General features: G+C 32.1%; 1 protein-coding gene across 1 annotated transcript; it reads left to right on the top strand.

The window, feature by feature from the left end:
* The first annotated feature begins 7,002 nt into the window (after window positions 1-7,002).
* Window positions 7,003-8,537, top strand: LEA4-5 (Late Embryogenesis Abundant 4-5). Its single transcript, XM_085727231.1, has 2 exons — window positions 7,003-7,207; window positions 7,821-8,537. The coding sequence occupies exons 1-2, from the start codon at window positions 7,100-7,102 to the stop codon at window positions 8,244-8,246; spliced, it is 534 nt and encodes a 177-aa protein (XP_085583357.1). The 5' UTR covers window positions 7,003-7,099; the 3' UTR covers window positions 8,247-8,537.
* The last annotated feature ends 9,294 nt before the right edge of the window (window positions 8,538-17,831 follow it).

The raw sequence follows: 17,831 nt of genomic DNA, 5'->3' as shown, positions 1-17,831 counted from the left end.
CGCGTTTTACCACGTTTTTTGACTGCATTTATGGCCTCCCAACCGTTTTTGACCCACCCCTCCCAATAAATAGTCTTCCAAACCCCACCATTTCTCACACCATCCTCTCCCACCCTCTCCTCCTCTTCTTCCTTCTACAACCATGGTTTTCCATCGTTGGCCTTTCATAGATAAGGGCCTTGTTGAAAACTTTCAGGGTTTGTATGAACGGTCAATGAGGATGGAACTGCGCTGCAACTAAGTGCGGTTCATCTGAGGGTCATGTGGGTCAGTGTGGTTCTTAGCTTCGCCTGCCTAGGCGTAAGTTTGAGCACCCCCCACCTCCCTCAGGGACATTGTTTTCTTCTTCCCGCCCTCCTCTTCCCTCCTCCTCCGGTTTTCCTCCAATAGCCAAACTACTGGTATGTCCTATCACATACCAGTGGTTAGGCTCTTAGGAGATTAGAATTAGGCTCTTAGGAGATTAGAAATAGATTTAGGATCTTATGTAATAAGCTTAAAAAGCTTGATAATTATTGTAATGTATTGTTCATATATTAATAAAATGAGTTGTTTTTATGTTTGTGTCTTTTTATTTCTGTTTTTTTATTTTATTCGCATTTTATTTTACGAATTGTAGAGCTTAAAATTGCAAAAGTTTTGCTAAAATACTATTCTGGATTTTAAAATCCGGAAACATCTGAAAAATACTAACAATCCATTCCGGAATACGAAATCCGAAGCAGGGGTAAAATTGGAAAAAAAAAATAGGGCGCGCGAAGAAAGACATAGGATGAGAAAAGTAATACGCAAACAATATTGTTCATTTTTAGGCTCAAAGATGGGCAACTAGTGGAAAAATTCATCAACAAGTCATGGGCCCAAAGAAAATGATCTTATAGTACTCATTTTCATAAAATAAAATAAAAAAATAAAAAACATGTTTCACATGTGGAAATTAGCCTTAGCACAATTACAAGGCAAGTTATGGATAATCGAATTTAATGATGAATTATCACTCATAACAAGGAAGGGCATAACATAAGATGAATGATTTATGCAAGCACTTGTAATGATCCAAAAACTCACTGTTATGGTGGTGGTGGTAAAATTTAAGGCTTTGGCTCCTCAAGAGTTATGCATGGTGGTGATGATGGTGATAAAGTTGAACAAATATATTCTCATACATCTTTGGTGAGTATAAGTCGTGTAACTCTGTTGTTCAAAAAAAAGTCGTGTAACTCTGACCAAAAAAAAAAAAAGTCGTGTAACTGAACCATACTCATGTTGAAAAATAAAAACAAAAATTAAGGAAATAATTTTTTTAATCTAACCACAATAGAAAACGAAAATTAAAATCGATAACAAAGTCCACGAAAATGGTGCCAAAACATCGATAGGCAGTAAGTGCACATACATATCGTGTAATAAGAAGTACCGATCCCACAAAGACTTTGTATCAAGTATCAATCTCTTTTGCTACGATGATCAGCTAAAAGAATAATATCTGAAATGATGGTTTTTTATAGAGAAAATATGCAAAAATGTAAAAGGTGTCTTAAGATTGTGGTTTCATCGTAATGATAGAAACTCCAATATCAATCATTCTTGTTTATTATGAAAATCAAATTTTTAAAGATGGCCATATACTAATACTAATGTAATCAGGCAAAAGTTATGGTGCATAAGCCATAACTTATGCACCATGCATAAGTTAATCACAACCATCAGATAATTGGACAATTGTAATGATCCCATGGTTCCCACCTCAGACCCCACAATCAGTCCCCACAATCTTCTCCTACCTCATACGACTCAACCTTGCTCGCGCGCGTAACTCCGACGTCGTTTTCCGGTTGATTCACGGCGGGATTGCGCCGACTCCAAGGTAACCACCGTTCACCGCCGTAACTGATTTGTTTTCCGTAACTGATTTTATATAGCTAACAAAATACAGTGTTCTGATCACCATTTACATAGACCACCAAAATAAACAACTAAATATTCAAGAAATTAGTTCTAATTAAAACTCATGCATCAGTCAAAAACAGATAGCTAAATCCTCAAGAAATTCTAACAGAATGATTAAATAACGAGACTTGTGTACTCATAAACTCAAAAAGAGCTTAAATGGACAAAAGTAAGTAACATCTAACTTCAAATGACATGACAAAAGATGTTAGCCCAAGTGAACTTTTACTCTCTAAAGGCAAATTCAGCATAAGAGAGGCAAATTCTAGCTGATATACTACGAGTAAACAATTAGAGGTACAACAAGTATAAGGCCATTTAAGCTTATTCAAACATAAGAGAGGCAAATTCTAACGGCAAATTCAGCATAAGAGAGGCAAATTCTAGCATATTGGTTTTCACAGAACAAATTATGAACACTTATTCAAACACACATTCGCAACTATTCATCACTGAAAAATAATCAGCATTTCAAAATTGAATGGAAGTAAAACAAGAAAACGAAAAGCGATTATTGAGAATGAATTATGCGGAAAAGTGAAAGTGAAAAAGGAAGTAACCGCGAAAGGATTGACATGAGTCTCTTCTTCTTCGAAAGGGTTTGGATCTTAGCGACTCATTGATGTGAGAATGAAGAGATCTTCGAAGAAATCGAAATCGAAATCGTAGGACGGTGTTGATGATGAAGAAAGACGGTGTTGATGATGAAGAACGACGGCGATTCTGTTGTTTCCGGTGGTGGAGGTTGTTTCCGATGTGATTCCGGTGGTGGAAGTTTGAGAAATGACGGTGACTTTTGAGAAATTTTGTTTTGCCAATTTTCTTTGTTTTCGGTTTTGGGGGTGTAGGAAGCAAATTTGTTGGGCTACAGATTAATGGGCCATATTAGCAATCCTTATGCAGGGTGCATAAGGAAAATCCTTATGCACCATAACCAGACCCATGTAATCAATGTCTCCTTTCAGAGACTTAAATGTGTGTTTTAAACCAACAAAGACATCCTATTTTCATGGTGGAATTTTTGACAAAAACCATTCACATTTATCACCTTTTTTTTGACAAAACATTTATCACCTTATAATTAATAATAGAGTCATGTTAACTTGTGTCATAAGAGCACATGTTAAGTCACCTAAAAATAGAAACATTTTTTTAAAAAGTTGTGCATTCAATTAATCAAAAGTAAAAAAATTAGGAAAATGCTAACAAGGGCACTTGTTAAGAAGTTTAAAGAGAAAATTTTGTCTTGAGAATGATGTATTTAACACATTGGAAATTTAAAAAGCAACTTTTTCTACATAAAACTTGTAAATTACTTCTATTTTTGTATCCTTAACTAGTGCCCTAAAGGCATTGGCTAGCAAGACCTAAAAAATTAAATTAAATTAAAATACATTAATTATAACAAAATATTTCTACTTTTGAATCATTAACTTATGTCTTAAGGGCACAAGTTATCATTTATTTTTTAATACTATAATAATAATTTGGAACATGGTCAAAATGTGGTTACAAAATTTGGAATTAAAAACATGTCTACAAAACCAAGTCAAACATTATAATTAATAATATGATAATAATTTTCCATTAAAATAATTTTCATATTTCTAAATCAAAAACATAGGATACAAAAAGTTTGAAACTTTTGAAATAACTCAAAATTTACAACAATTGACACAAGGGAAATCGAACATGATATCTTTAGAGGAGTACACTTCAAGGTTCTAAGCAAACACCACTAAAATAACTCAAGTGGGTTCACTATAGTTCTCGATTACTATGGTGTGGTTGGGTTTGCTACTAGTGATGTAATTCTGGCATATATGAATAGATTTACAATATGATGGCAACTCAAGGGGAAGCCTTGGTGAAAGCTGTGAAAAAAAACAGACAAATGATTGAGTGGCCAGTATAGGGAGATGGGCGAAAATCGTGAAAGAAAAAATAAAGTGTGAAGAAACGTAGAATGGATAAAATGATGAATGACTTGAATTGAAATTAGACGAGAGGAGAGGTTGTGCTTCTTTTTTGTGGTGTCCGAGATTCAAACCTCGAACCTTGCATATATTATGCATTGTTTTTACCAACTGAGTCAAGCTGACGAGGATAGAAGTTGTGCTTCTATTAAACATTATTGGTGGTCTTCACTCTCTTAAACGAAAAACATATATTGCTAAAGGTGATGGTCCTAAACAAAGAGTCAATTGAAGGTTTAAGATGCCACACAAGATAAACAAATGTACCATAAAGATCGATGGCATCAACTTCAATAAAGTAGATGTTTTAATTTCTTTAAAATGAAGCAAATATCAAATGCGAAAAGAAACGGAACATACTTCAAAAGTTGTTTTTATCCGGAAATTCCAGGTGGTTTGAATGAGCTTTTTATCAAGGTGAAACTTATTTGAATTCTCGGTTCAACTGACGATCCAACTTGATCATGAAAACTTTGGTTTTTAGCACACATGGTGACACAAATAAGTTCTCTCCATTTTTCTCCCACGTTGTTTAAAATCACAATTATAAATATTATTTTCTTTTTTTAGCGGATAAATATTCTTCTCTATTTTTTTTAATGAACCTCATCCCACATTTTGTTTTTGTTTTCAATGGTCAAACAAATAAAAAGACAGCCAAACAAAGTTACAATTTTTTTTAAGAAGCTAAAATGGATTAGTAACTGAGATCCTTGAATTTACAACACAAGGAATGCCGAAAACCAAGATGAATAGTTCACATTACATCAAAAGCCACCAAAAAGGGAATAAAAGAGGATAAAACAACCTCAATACAAAGTAATTCCCAAACAAGCTAACGGATTTAGCCTCCCATAAGTGACAGCTAAAAGAGAAAGAAATTATATTTGCTTTCAGCCACCAATAAGATTGAAGCTTAATTTTGTCAAGAAGATATTAAAACTTTTCTTCTTTATGACTAAACACCCGAGGATTTCGTTCATGCCAAATCACCCACACACTTGATAACCAGATGAGTTGAAAAGTAGCACGGATGTTTTTAGAAAATCCAGCTAAATGTTCAAATTGAAGTAAGTGGTCTACTACATATTCAATGTGCACTGTAGTGAGACCAAGCCAATTATAGATACCAAACCAAATTTTCTCAAAAATGTAGCAAGAGATAAATAAATTGTTAATATCCTCTGTTTTACCATAACCACCCGTTCACAATTGTGCATTCGGATGAGAACATGCCTCATGGTTAAATTATCTGTTGTTGGTAGACGGTTCTGAAGCAAACGCCATGCAAAAAGATTGACCTTCAGAGGGACCTCATTGTTCCAAATCGTTGTTGTATGATCAACTGCCACAGGGTTAACTGACGACACCAAGTAATTATAAACATTTGTAACATTAAATTTGTGGGAAGTATGTAAATGCCAAAGCCACATGTCATAAGTATCAGGCTGCAAAACAATATTAGATAAAATCACACAACACTCTCTAACTTGATCTTCCTCCCGAGCTAATAACCGACGCTGCCACTTCCAAGCTTCATCACTCTCTCCCCCACCCAAGAGAGAACATTTCAGCCACGGTTGTCATTTTATTATCAGTAAGATAAAAAAGCGACTAAAACTACTCTTTAAGATCAGACCACGGATCCCACCAAATAAAGTTTCAGTACCATTGCCAACCTCTCTCCCTAAATGATCATCAAACCACCGACCAACTCTCACACCAACACCACTTTTAATATTAATCAAATTGTTCCACCAAACTGAATTCGCTCTGCCCTCCTCTGCTAAACAATCTCCAACCTCCCCATATCTTGGCACTAAGACTCTATACCACAGACTCTTAACCTCAACCCTCATCCTCCAACATCATTTTCCAAGGAGCTCCATATTAAATTTCCTGATCCGCCTCACCCCAAACCCCCATTCTCATTTTTTGAACAAATAGTGTCCCAATTAATCCAAGATATTTTCCTAATTTCTTCACTTTCCAAAACAAAAATTATTAAAAATAGATTCAATAAAAAAAACGATACATATGGGAGTCTTGAAGAAGGAAAAAAAAGTAGATCGGAAGAGAGAACAAGATAGATTTCAGAAGAAGTAATCAACCATCCAATATCTTCAAACCAAATAATCTTGACTTAATTCGATCTATCAAAGAACTCGAACTAATTCAAACATAGTTGTAAACTCGTTTCCACAATTAATTCACTATACTTTGTTTATAAACAAAATGGATTGGATCGATTATATATGATTCTATATTTTTCATTCATATTTATGTAGGTCGAAACTTTTTATTTGTATCAATCTTTTGTACGTATGAGACAAATTTTATTTTAATTCAATCTTTATCGTTTCGATAAAAAATCAATTTAATAACCCAAATTTCTAAAGTAAATATTGTATTTTTACAATTTTTTCCTATTGTGATTCAAGCAATCGAATCGAATTATTTATCAACATGAAACATGTCGAGTCCAAACCAAAAAGTAGTATTATATAAAACTTGAGTCGAGTTTTAAATTGAACAAATTCTTTGTAGACGAATTCAACTCGTCACAATTTATAAGCCTACATCCAAGACAACCAACAATTGAAACAAATGAATACATTTTTCTACTAATATATAAAGATAAATAACATCATATAAAATGTCATTAGATTTGTCTCGATTAGTATTTTCAAAATATCAAATTTTCATAATTTTTTCTAATATATTATTCAAGATATTTAAGCTCAAAATTATGCATTGACATGCGTAATAATGTTAACTGTGGCAAGTATTATGGAATGGAGTGAGTATTTTATTTTATTTTTTAAAACAACTGAATTCTTTGGTGAGGATGTCTCAAAATAAGCCCTCGAATGGTTGTCAGCCACGTGCCCCTAACTTCCTAAACCGCCACACTTGTATCAAGTTATCTTTCAATAGACACCCGGCATACACGTGTAAGATGCTTACCTTGATCACTACCTTCAGGAACTTGCCACGTGTCCCTCATTTGACACGTGCTCATAAGGCAGCTTGGCACCTAAATCTATATCAGGGATACGAGTGCAGTGTGCTTTTAGACATCGAGCTAAAGAAATATAAAAGAGCAATCTAGAACAAAACGAAAAACAGGAATTATTAATCGTTGAAGAAGAAGTTCTGAAATATTATTGAAAATGCAGGGAGCTAAGAAGGCCGGAGAGACCATTAAGGAAACAGCTGCCAACATTGGTGCTTCTGCCAAATCTGGTATGGAGAAGACCAAGGCCACCCTTCAAGAGAAGGTATTCCTTTTATTTATCTTATTTTTTCATAAATGAAATATTTCTTAATAACCTGTTAATTTTGTTTTTGAAGAGATATTGCCAAACAAATTCAGTTACAAAGAAAACGACTCTTTTTTTTAATCAAATGTAATTATTAATCATGGTATGCCTGATTGTTATTATTTTTTGCATAAAAAAATATATGCCTCATTGTTACTCTAGTAAAATAAATAGCTGTGAATTCATTTATACTTATATTTTCGAATTGTGCTACTCAAAATAATAGATACAGAGTCAACTTACCCATCCACATTTTTTTAGAAAATCCAAATCAATCATAACATTATTTCAATGCAAAATTAACCATAAAATTACATCTTAACTAAGGATAGTTTTTAAGCAAAGTAAACAGACTTGTATTAAAATGTTGGACCTCTCTAAGCGAGCAAATATGTCACACCTTTGCATTTCAATGTATAATATGGTATGGTATTGGTATTAAATCATTATAATTCCAGGAAAAATAGTTTACTTTAGAAGAACTCTTTTTCCTTCTTTCAATGTGCTAGTTATGGGTCACAAACATTTGTGCTGTTTGTTCCTAACATGTGTTGAACTAATTCTTCTCCAGACTGAGAAGATGACTGCACGTGATCCTGTGCAAAAAGAGATGGCATCCCATAAGAAAGAGGCAAAGATGAACCAGGCAGAGCTAGATAAGCTGGCTGCACGTGAACACAATGCGGCGGTCAAACAGACGACCACTGCTGCGGCTGGGCATATGGGTCAGCCCCACCACACCACGGGGACGACTGGAACCGGGACCGCCACATACTCTACCACTGGGAATTATGGACATCCCACTGGGGCACATCAGATGTCAGCCATGCCTGGTCATGGAACTGGACAGCCCACGGGCCATGTCGTCGACGGTGTGGTGGGCTCACACCCTATTGGGACGAATAGAGGCACAGATGGGACCGCCACAGCCCATAATACCCGTGTTGGTGGAAATCCAAATGCCACAGGGTATACCACTGGTGGTACTTACAAATGAATAATGATCACTAACTATATCATTACACACAAAATAAGGTTTAGTTTATGTGGTTAGGGAGTGTGGTTGTATGTTTGTTTTCCTCTTCAGTTATTGTTTGTTTGTTTCATTTCCTTTTCGTTTTTTCGTATGAGCTTCTGGATGTTCCAATTTATTTATGTACGTGGGACATTCTGTGACATGGAGTTTTTTTTCTTTTTCCTGAGGAAATTCTGTGATATGGAGTTGTAATTTCACTTTGTTTGAATAAAAAAAGAGCGGTGCTATTTGGCACGACGCTCTTTCCCCACGGATTTGTACGACCAGCACAAACTACACCCAATTTGCTCCATTTTTTTTTTTTAGGCTTGCAATACTGTCAGCATAAATACAACAACAAACTAAACAATACATAATCATTTCTTTTTTATATTTGAGAAAGATATCTACAACTAAAATACAATAATCAATTTTACTTATCTATGTTAAATTTTCACCCATATATAGCATTATTTCTTGGTTGCGTCTCGGAACGGGACAATGGGTTATACAAACAGGTTGTTCTCGAATCAGATTCTTCAGTATTTGCCATTCTTATCAATAAGTGGTGTCTGTCGATGCAGCCATGTGCTTTCATAGTATCGCTCATCAATCGTTTTACGATGAAGGAGTGACAAGTATCAAAAACTAATTTAAAGCAGGCAAACTATATTCATTCATTATTCTTAGGCATCATATGTCGCCTGTCGGGTTGTTTAATTTCGTTCATTTATGGCATGATTCTGTAAGTGTTTTATCTAATTGTTGGTCCGTCTGTAATAATTCAGCTTGACGACCTCCATTTTATGAATATAAAAGCATCATATCATAATCAAATATCTAAATTCGTAAGAATGAGTAAACCTAACACTATAATATCAAGAGATTGTGGTGTTGTCATAAACTATGTGTCATGATGGTAGAGAGCATCTTGACATATTTGAAGCAATGATGATCAAGTAACAAGTTTTTCATCATGTACAATTGTACATACTCCCCACCATGATATAGATTTTTAATTCTTATTCTGTAAGAGTCTTTTAAGTAAAACAACTGAGAAAAATACATCATGCAATTCAATTTATATTTAAAGTTGCCGACATATATTTTATACTGTCGTTGTAACAATTTCCTTTAAAATGAAATGTATGCAACAAATTCAAACAAGCTGCTTTAGCTTCTTTATTTCAGATGTGAGGTGATGTGATATATTCACTCAATTTTAGCTTTGGACTGACTTGTTTCAAGCAAAACAATCACAGCTAAATTTATCCCTCGAGTGGTTGTTTGCCACCCGTCATTAATTAATTAGTGAATATATCATCCGTCGTTAAATTATTGGTTTAATAGCAGTTTTGCCCCCTATGTTTACAGAAGTTGTGATTTTGGCCCTCTAACTAAAATAATTCGATTTTGACCCCCTATGTTTTTCCCCCTTTGCACTCTTGGCGACCTAGACCAATTTTGACCAAGTCAATGCTGACGTGGCGCCACATGTGTAATTTTTTATTTTTATTTATATTTTTTTAATTAAAAAATAAAAAAGTTTGTTTAATTCAAAAATTTAAAAAGTTTTTTTAATAATTAAAAAAATAAAAAATAACAAAATTACACGTGTGGCGCCACGTCAGCATTGACTTAGTCAAAATTGACCTAGGGGACCAAAAGTGCAAAGGGGGCAAAACATAGAGGGCCAAAATCGAATTATTTTAGTTAAGGGGTCAAAATCGCAACTTCTTAAAACATAGGGGGTCAAAACTGCTATTAAACATAAATTATTCAATACTATGGTATTTTTTTTTTCCTTTCAAAAGGAAGCTATATTTTTACATTAATCTATTTTCAAAATAAAATTTAGAATGAATTTTGAAGAAATTCTTGCATGCAAACACACCTAACACATAAGGTTTTACAAACAACCACTAATAACTTGACACCTCATTTTTTATTTATTTATGTTAAAAAAAAGTTGGAAATATCGTGCAGCATTTCTCTCTCGTGTGGTGGAAAACGGTTTTCTGTTCTTTTGTTTTTTCTTCTGTATAACTATTGTAGCAAACTATTTTCATAATTTCTTCCTCCCTCATATCACCTAAGAATGAATTGGGGTCCTTGCTCTTATCTTTAAAAGAATCTATTTCCCTGTTTCTTTCTTGTGTATACAAGACTTTGATTGAGTTTCTATAATTTATTTTGCTGTCTCTTGAAAAAAAAGTTTGGGCATCAACATATAAATGCAAAAAATTCAGGTGTTGTTTTTAAAATGATGTAAAGAGGCATATTCACAAATATAAAAGCATGAAGGTAGAAGTTTAATTACAAGTCTAGATGGGAGGTTTTGTGGAGCTTTGAATATGCTAAGGAAAGGAACGGATGACAATGAAGGTGTTGATTGGATGATCTATTGAGATACCAATATCAAATTGCATAAAAATATATGCTAAGGAAAGGAATCAATATCAATGAAGATTTTATGGAGCTTCTAATTGCTTAAAAATATATCATGTCATCATCACGTTAGGATAACAATAGCTCTTTGGATTACAATTTAGTACAACCTGGTAGTGCAAGATTCTTTTGATTACAACTTAGTATAAGACTAATCAATACAATATGGTAGTACAAGGCTAAGACTCTTTTGATTACAATTGGAATTTCTTCCATTAATTCAATACAATTTACTTGAATGCTTCCTCTTCATAATCAATGTTGTCCTTTTTACATTGACCTGTATAGGACATAATATCAGTTCCTTGATTATTAACCAAGTAAGGCTTTTCTGCATTTTGAATCCACTTCCTAATAATGTTTCTAAGTTGTTGTTCCACTAGTAGATATAATTCTTTTGAGGAATATTGAGACAGTTGTCAGGACATAATCTTTGCAACATACAAGAAACAACATTATAAAGTCTCCTGTTTGTTGACATGTAGAAAAAGGTCAAAATTTATTTGCTTCCAATTTACATAACCATTACTTATGATGCGGCCTATACATGGTACTTTTAATGGTGGTCTTAAATTGACCAACACAAGTTTCCCAACATGAAGCACTCATAATAACATCATCAAGCAATAAGTTTTAATAACCACACAAGTCAAATGCACACAGTGAATCCTATCTAGCAATCTGTTAATTTTGTTTAGACAAGAAGCAAATACAGTTGCAAAGTGATGACACAAGATGGGTTGGTGATATGAGGGAGGAAGAAATTATGGAAATAGCTTGCTTTAATAGTTATACAGAAGAGAAAACAAAAGAAGAAAAAACCGTTTTCCACCACACGAGAGAGAAATGCTGCACGATATTTCCAACTTTTTTTCATTTTATTTTTTTAACATAAATATAAAATGAGGTGTCAAGTTATTAGTGGTTGTTTGTAAAACCTTATGTGTTAGGTGCGTTTGCATGCAAGAATTTCTCTGAATTTTGTGCATAGAGTACGACCAGACAACCAAATTTTAAAGAACGTCTATTAACTATTTATTAAAGTTGATGGCATATGAATTTCCAATTTTGCCCCTATGAAGGGCAATTTGGTAATTCCATAATTCCTTAATCTTGGAGGGTGCCACCTCATCCAAATTATTTTCTTTTTTATTATTTTCTAGTTAATTTCTTTTTTATTCTTTTCTATTTATTTTATATTATTTTCTTTTTTATTTTATATTTATTTTATAAGAATAAAAATAATCCTAAATTCAGTTGCTTTTACATTGCCGTTGTGGGAGATTAAGGTATCGTTTGACCCGACTTTTTTTCAACTTCTCTACATTTTTAAGAAGTTAGGTGAAACACAATATCAATTAAGTACTTAATAAAAAAAAATATTTTTTTTGAATGCCTAAAATTGAATGGAATGAGCTTTGGTCAAAAATTGTTGAAATTTACTTTAAAAAACTACTTGTTGATAATTTATTTCACAAACACCTCTTTTCAACTCACGCTGAAAACCTTTTCTTTTATTTTTTCATATTATATTTCAATATGTTTTTTTTCCATTTAACTTTATTTTATTTTATTTTTTTGAACCGTTCCATTTAATTTTTTAAGGAGGTTCTATTTATGTTTGTTATCTTTTTTTTTTTTTCAAATGAATTTTATTATCTTTTTATCACTTATATATTTAATTTCAATATCGTTTAATCATCACAACCTCACAAATATTTTTATTCATGTTGTCGTTTAATGATACCAAATTTTTTTATTTCCTTTCTTCAACCTCGTGAATATATATACACACACACATTAACGTTTAGAGTAATATTTTATGTCCTTCTGTCTGTTTTTTTGTTACGCTAATGCATATAATTTTTTTTAGTGTTGCTTGGTTCAGTGCTACCTCACCGATTTTTTTAACTATTTTCCAATTTTTATATTTTTAAAAACTTTTAACTATTTTTCAATTTTTTTATTTTTAACTATTTTCCAATTTTTTCTCGCAAATTCTGTTGCTTCTACACTGCCGTTGTGAGAGATTAAGATACCGTTTGACTCGGTTTTTTTTTTTTCCAACTTCTCTACATTTTTAAGGAGAAGTTAGGCCAAATACAATATCAATTAAGTTCTTACTAAAAAAGGTACATTTTTTAATGCATAAAATTGAATGGAATGAACTTTGACCAAAAGTTGTTGAATTCTACTTCAAAAAACTACTTCTCAACAATTTATTTCACAAGCATCTCTCTTCAATTCACGTTGGGAACCTATTCTTTTATTTTTTAATAATATATTTGAATATGTTTTTTCTTCCATTTAATTAATTTTTGAACCGTTCCATTTAATTTTTTTTAAGGAGGTTCCATTTAATTTTATTACCTTTTTTTCAAAGGAATTTTATTATCTTTTTATCACTTATATATTTAATTTCAATATCGTTTAATCACCAAAACCTCACAAATATTTTTATTCACACTGTCATTTAATGATACCAAATATTTTTATATTCTTTCTTCAACCTCGCTAATATATACACGCACACACACATTAGTGTTTAGAGTAATACTTTATGTGTGTCTTTTTTTTTTGTTACGCTAATATATATAAATTTTGGTTTTGCAAAATGCGCTTGATTATTTTTTTAAAATTTTGATTTTAATTAAAAGTAAAATTGTAGATGTATTTTCTTCAAAAAAGGTATAGATGGCTAAAAAAAATTTATATATATATATATATATATATATATATATATTGCACCTTTATATTGTAACAAACTATGCATATCTTTATAATATCGTATCATATAATATAAATTCTTATATTTTTGAAAGAAAACAAAAATATGGTATTCTTATAACGAAATTTGTTATAGAGTATAATTGAAATAGAAAAAAACCAACTATTTTGATATTATTTATGTTATTATTTCAGGCTCCTTAAATTGTTTCTCCAATTCAAATATTTAACAAGTCATTTATAGGATGATACTAATTTGTATTCATGTTACACAAAATAAACGTTATTGAGTAAATATAGTATTTGTAAAAAAAAATATCTATCATTTTTTAACATTTTTAGCTTTTAACATTTTTAGCCTTCAGAAAATATTTTAAACATTTTTTTATTTATTATCTTAATTCATAATAAATTCAAAGTTTTGTCCTCGTGAGCTTAGCTCAGTTGATAGGAACAATGCGTAAATATATGCCTAGTCCGGGGTTCGAACCCTGGACACCATAAAAAAAAATTCAAAGTTTGTACAATATTTTGCCAAACAACATTTAACTTAAAAATAGCTTTAAAACAAAAAAAAAAAACAAAGAAACCAAACAACTTTAACTTCTTTCCTAAAGGCCTTTATTTTAACTTTGTTTTGAAGTAACTTTTAGATCGTAAAAAACCTTGACCAAACGGTATCTAAGTTCAGCTGGGAACACTGTTACACTTTCTTCTTCATAAGAGGTCATTTTCTTCCTTTTTTTCATGGTTCTGAGACCATGCATGACTTGAGTAGACTGATTTTTATGGCTTGAGGGGTTTATTTTTCGACACTGTTTTAGTTTTTGCTTCATCATAGGTGGTTTTCTTCCTTTTTTCACGATTCTGCATTTTAAGGGTTTTATTTTTTGTTTTTTTTTTTCAATTGTTAGTGGATTATGTACCAGATTTTGTTATGTTGCATGGTTGTAGAAAATTTTTCATTTGTTGTGTGGAGTATAGTAGAGGTCATGGTGATTGAATTTTAGCTCATGGTAAGGTTTTGACACAATTGTTATTTTAGCTTTTGGTACTGTAGTTGAAAACAAATTGATGCATGTGGGTTATTTTAGGTTTTGTGAGTAATCCTAAAGCTATAACAGTTTTCGTATTTTGTTTATTCTTTCCTATATCATTGAGCCGTACGAAAGTTGATTAGTGTAAATTTGTTTTGGTCACATCATTGAGGTCCAAAAAGTTAATGATACACAAATTTATGCATTTAAGATCAAGTTGATTTGATAATACAAAAATTGATCACATAAAAATATGTTAGCTTCTTTCGATATCAGAATGAACAAAGGGAATAAAATTAAATGATGTATTATTGTATTTCCATATAGGACTTTCAAAGTCAAGGGATTAGGACTACATTAAGGATCTCAAAAATTATTTGGACATTTGGAAAATAGGATTTGGAGTGCTGGATTCTTGGATTGTAACTGGTAGTAATGAGAATTAACATATGAAGCTCATTATTTGTGATGCAAAGGTTAGATGAGTTAGTTAAGATTTGTTGTAATTTCCTTTATGATTTATCAATGTTACTTATTAGTGTACATTTTGATTTATTTATATTTTTTGGTTTCTTTCTCGGATTTAGGGTGATCGAGTACATGTAATAACTCGATATAGAGAATTGGAGCATTGGAAGGCTTTGATCGAGGAAAACAAGACTTATACTTTGTATAATTGTCATGTGTTTGATAATGACATTGCATTTAATCCCTTTAAGGTTGTTTTTGGTTCTGGTTCAAAGGTGCAGAAGTATGACAAGTTAACTAACGTTCTTACTCATGAATTTTGCTTTAAGTCATTTAAGGAAATTCAAGATGGAAAATTCAAAACTGACGTTTTGTATGGTATAGTTATGTGCTTTAATTTATTCTGTGTTTTCTCCGATTATAATGTTCTTATAGATGTAATTTTTTTTTTAAGAAATCATCGGGCTTCTTCATGAGATTGTCAAGACAACGCCAATTGGGACTGGAAAGAAACCGTGTACGAACATTGTGTTGAAAGATAAAAGGTATTATTTTCTAATTTGTCAGCATCAGATGATAGAATTTTGTATAAGTTTGATAATGACCTGAAAGATGTATTTCCTTATGCAGTGGGAATATGATTGATGTAACACTATGGGAAAAATACTTCGTAGCTTTATCATTTACCATCTATTTACCTTGAGTTCTTTGCTTCGATTTTGTAGTCATTGACAACCCAAAAATATGTAACGATTGGTCAGGTTCGAGGCTGCTCATCAACCTACATCATCCGGTTGTTGAGAAGTTTAAGACTTAGTAAGTTTGCATTTTGATTTCACAATACAGTGTTAGAGTAACTTATTATTTCACAATCTAATTTGATTGTTTTTTGACCATGTTTCTTGAGTTGTTGTCGTGACCTTAGCTCAGAGTCAAAGCTTCATTCAGAACTTAAGTCAGAGTTCGGCTTCTTCTCAACGTACTTAGTACAACGATTTTTCCAATCTGTCTCAAGTTGGGCCAATTGCTGAATTTATAAACTTAGTCGAGGTCTGCTTTTTTATGCACAAACATGCTTTGAGTTTTTTTACGCACAAATTAAAAATACATATTGCATTATTCTTTATTTCATGTGCATAATTTGTGTTAGGATACATACTGCATCACTATTTGGAAAACAACTAAATTCAATCTTAACCTGTTTGGATGGTATTATCAGAGTTGCACCAAATGTTCGAAGACATCAATGTCAAATGGTGCTAGCTATAAATGCACTTACGGGAGTGATGCTTAATTTCCATTTGTTTCAACAATGTTAATTAGCCAATGGGGAACATATAATCCACATGCATGCATTTATCTAGACTTTATAGGAAGATAAATTAGAAGTCATGGTACATTTTCTTTAGCTTAAAATCAGTTATGCTACCTTCATTTTATAAATTATATGTAACTATATTTGCATACATCTCATCCATGTTAATATGCATTAGACCAATATTGCAGTTATTTCCATGTTTAGCATTTCCCAAACGAGGTGTCAAGAACAATTCTGAAAGAAAAGCGCAAAACAATCACTCTCATTGATGACCAGACACAGAGAAAGTATAAGTGTCGCCTCATTACCGCTGAAAGAGCAAGCTATGAAAAATACTTGGGTGGGTAGTGGTTCAATTTCTGCCGAGAACGTGTGAGGGAAGAAGGTGGCAAGCTCATCTTTGATCTCGAAAAGTCATCGAAGAACTTGCACGTTCGAGTTGTTCCAAAATAGATCTTTGCTGCTGAACTATTTGAACTTCTACTATTTTGGCGTATTGCTTTGGACTGTAATCGTAAATTATCTTGACTTTGGGATGTCATTTGTTCTTTTCATTTTGTCTGATGTAAATATTGGCAAAAATCCCTTTTTGGTTAGTCTATGACACTTGCAGTCTCTTTTATAAACCTAACTATTATGTAACCTTAATCAACACATTGTTGGTTCTTTCATTGGTTCCAATTAGTATCATGTTAATTATAATGTTGTTTTCCTAATCTCTTGAACAAAATAGAACATGCTCTTTTCCTACAACAAATCTTTATAATGTTTTGGTAAATATTTTAGAAATGTACATATAGCTGAGATTTGTGCAATATGCTTGCTTGTTTTTCACATTTATGAACGACAACAATTTCTTAGAAAAATGCAGCTATTTCCCTTAATTTGCTCATTTCTCCTTTATAACAAAGTTTTTTTAAAAATACAGTAAAAGTGATTTATTTAGACTGTCCGAGTTCGTGCAATACTACTCCGGTCCTATTTATAAGAAACAATTTACTTTTTTGATTCATTGAATAGTTGATGTATTTGGTCTATTTCTAGGCTAGATACATCAATTATTTAATGAATCTAAAAAGTCAACTTTTTATTATAAATAGGACCGGAGGAAGTATTCATTAATTTGCTCATTTTTCTTTGGAACATTTTTTTTACAAGATATACATTATTCAACTCGTGCGAAGCATGGGTTTGTAACTAGTTACTAACGAAAACTGAATTACTCTTTAAGATGATTTTTTTAGAAACTATTTATTTAAAATGGTTAGAGAGTGCCAAACACTCCGATAACATTTCCCAACTAAAATACCTCCTAATGCCTAAGTTTACCTAATTTACTTCTTAGGGGGCGTTTGTTTCACGGATACAAATATTATTCCCTGGAATAACTTTCCCAGGAATATATTCCTTGGAATTATATTCCTTGGAATATTTTAAAAAAGTGTTTGGTTACCAATTTGAATTCCTGGGAACTTTCCTTCTAAATTCCTGGGAATATTAAAAATATGTTTGGTTTAAAATGTATAATCCCAGGAATAAATGTCAAAATTATTAAAATACCCTTTTACA

The sequence above is a fragment of the Medicago sativa genome, chromosome 7 (genome assembly GCF_051527215.1).
Source record: "Medicago sativa cultivar Bolivia chromosome 7, Bolivia_mono, whole genome shotgun sequence".
In the NCBI taxonomy this organism is placed as follows: Eukaryota; Viridiplantae; Streptophyta; class Magnoliopsida; order Fabales; family Fabaceae; genus Medicago; species Medicago sativa.
This window is presented reverse-complemented; position numbering and strand designations above follow the sequence as displayed.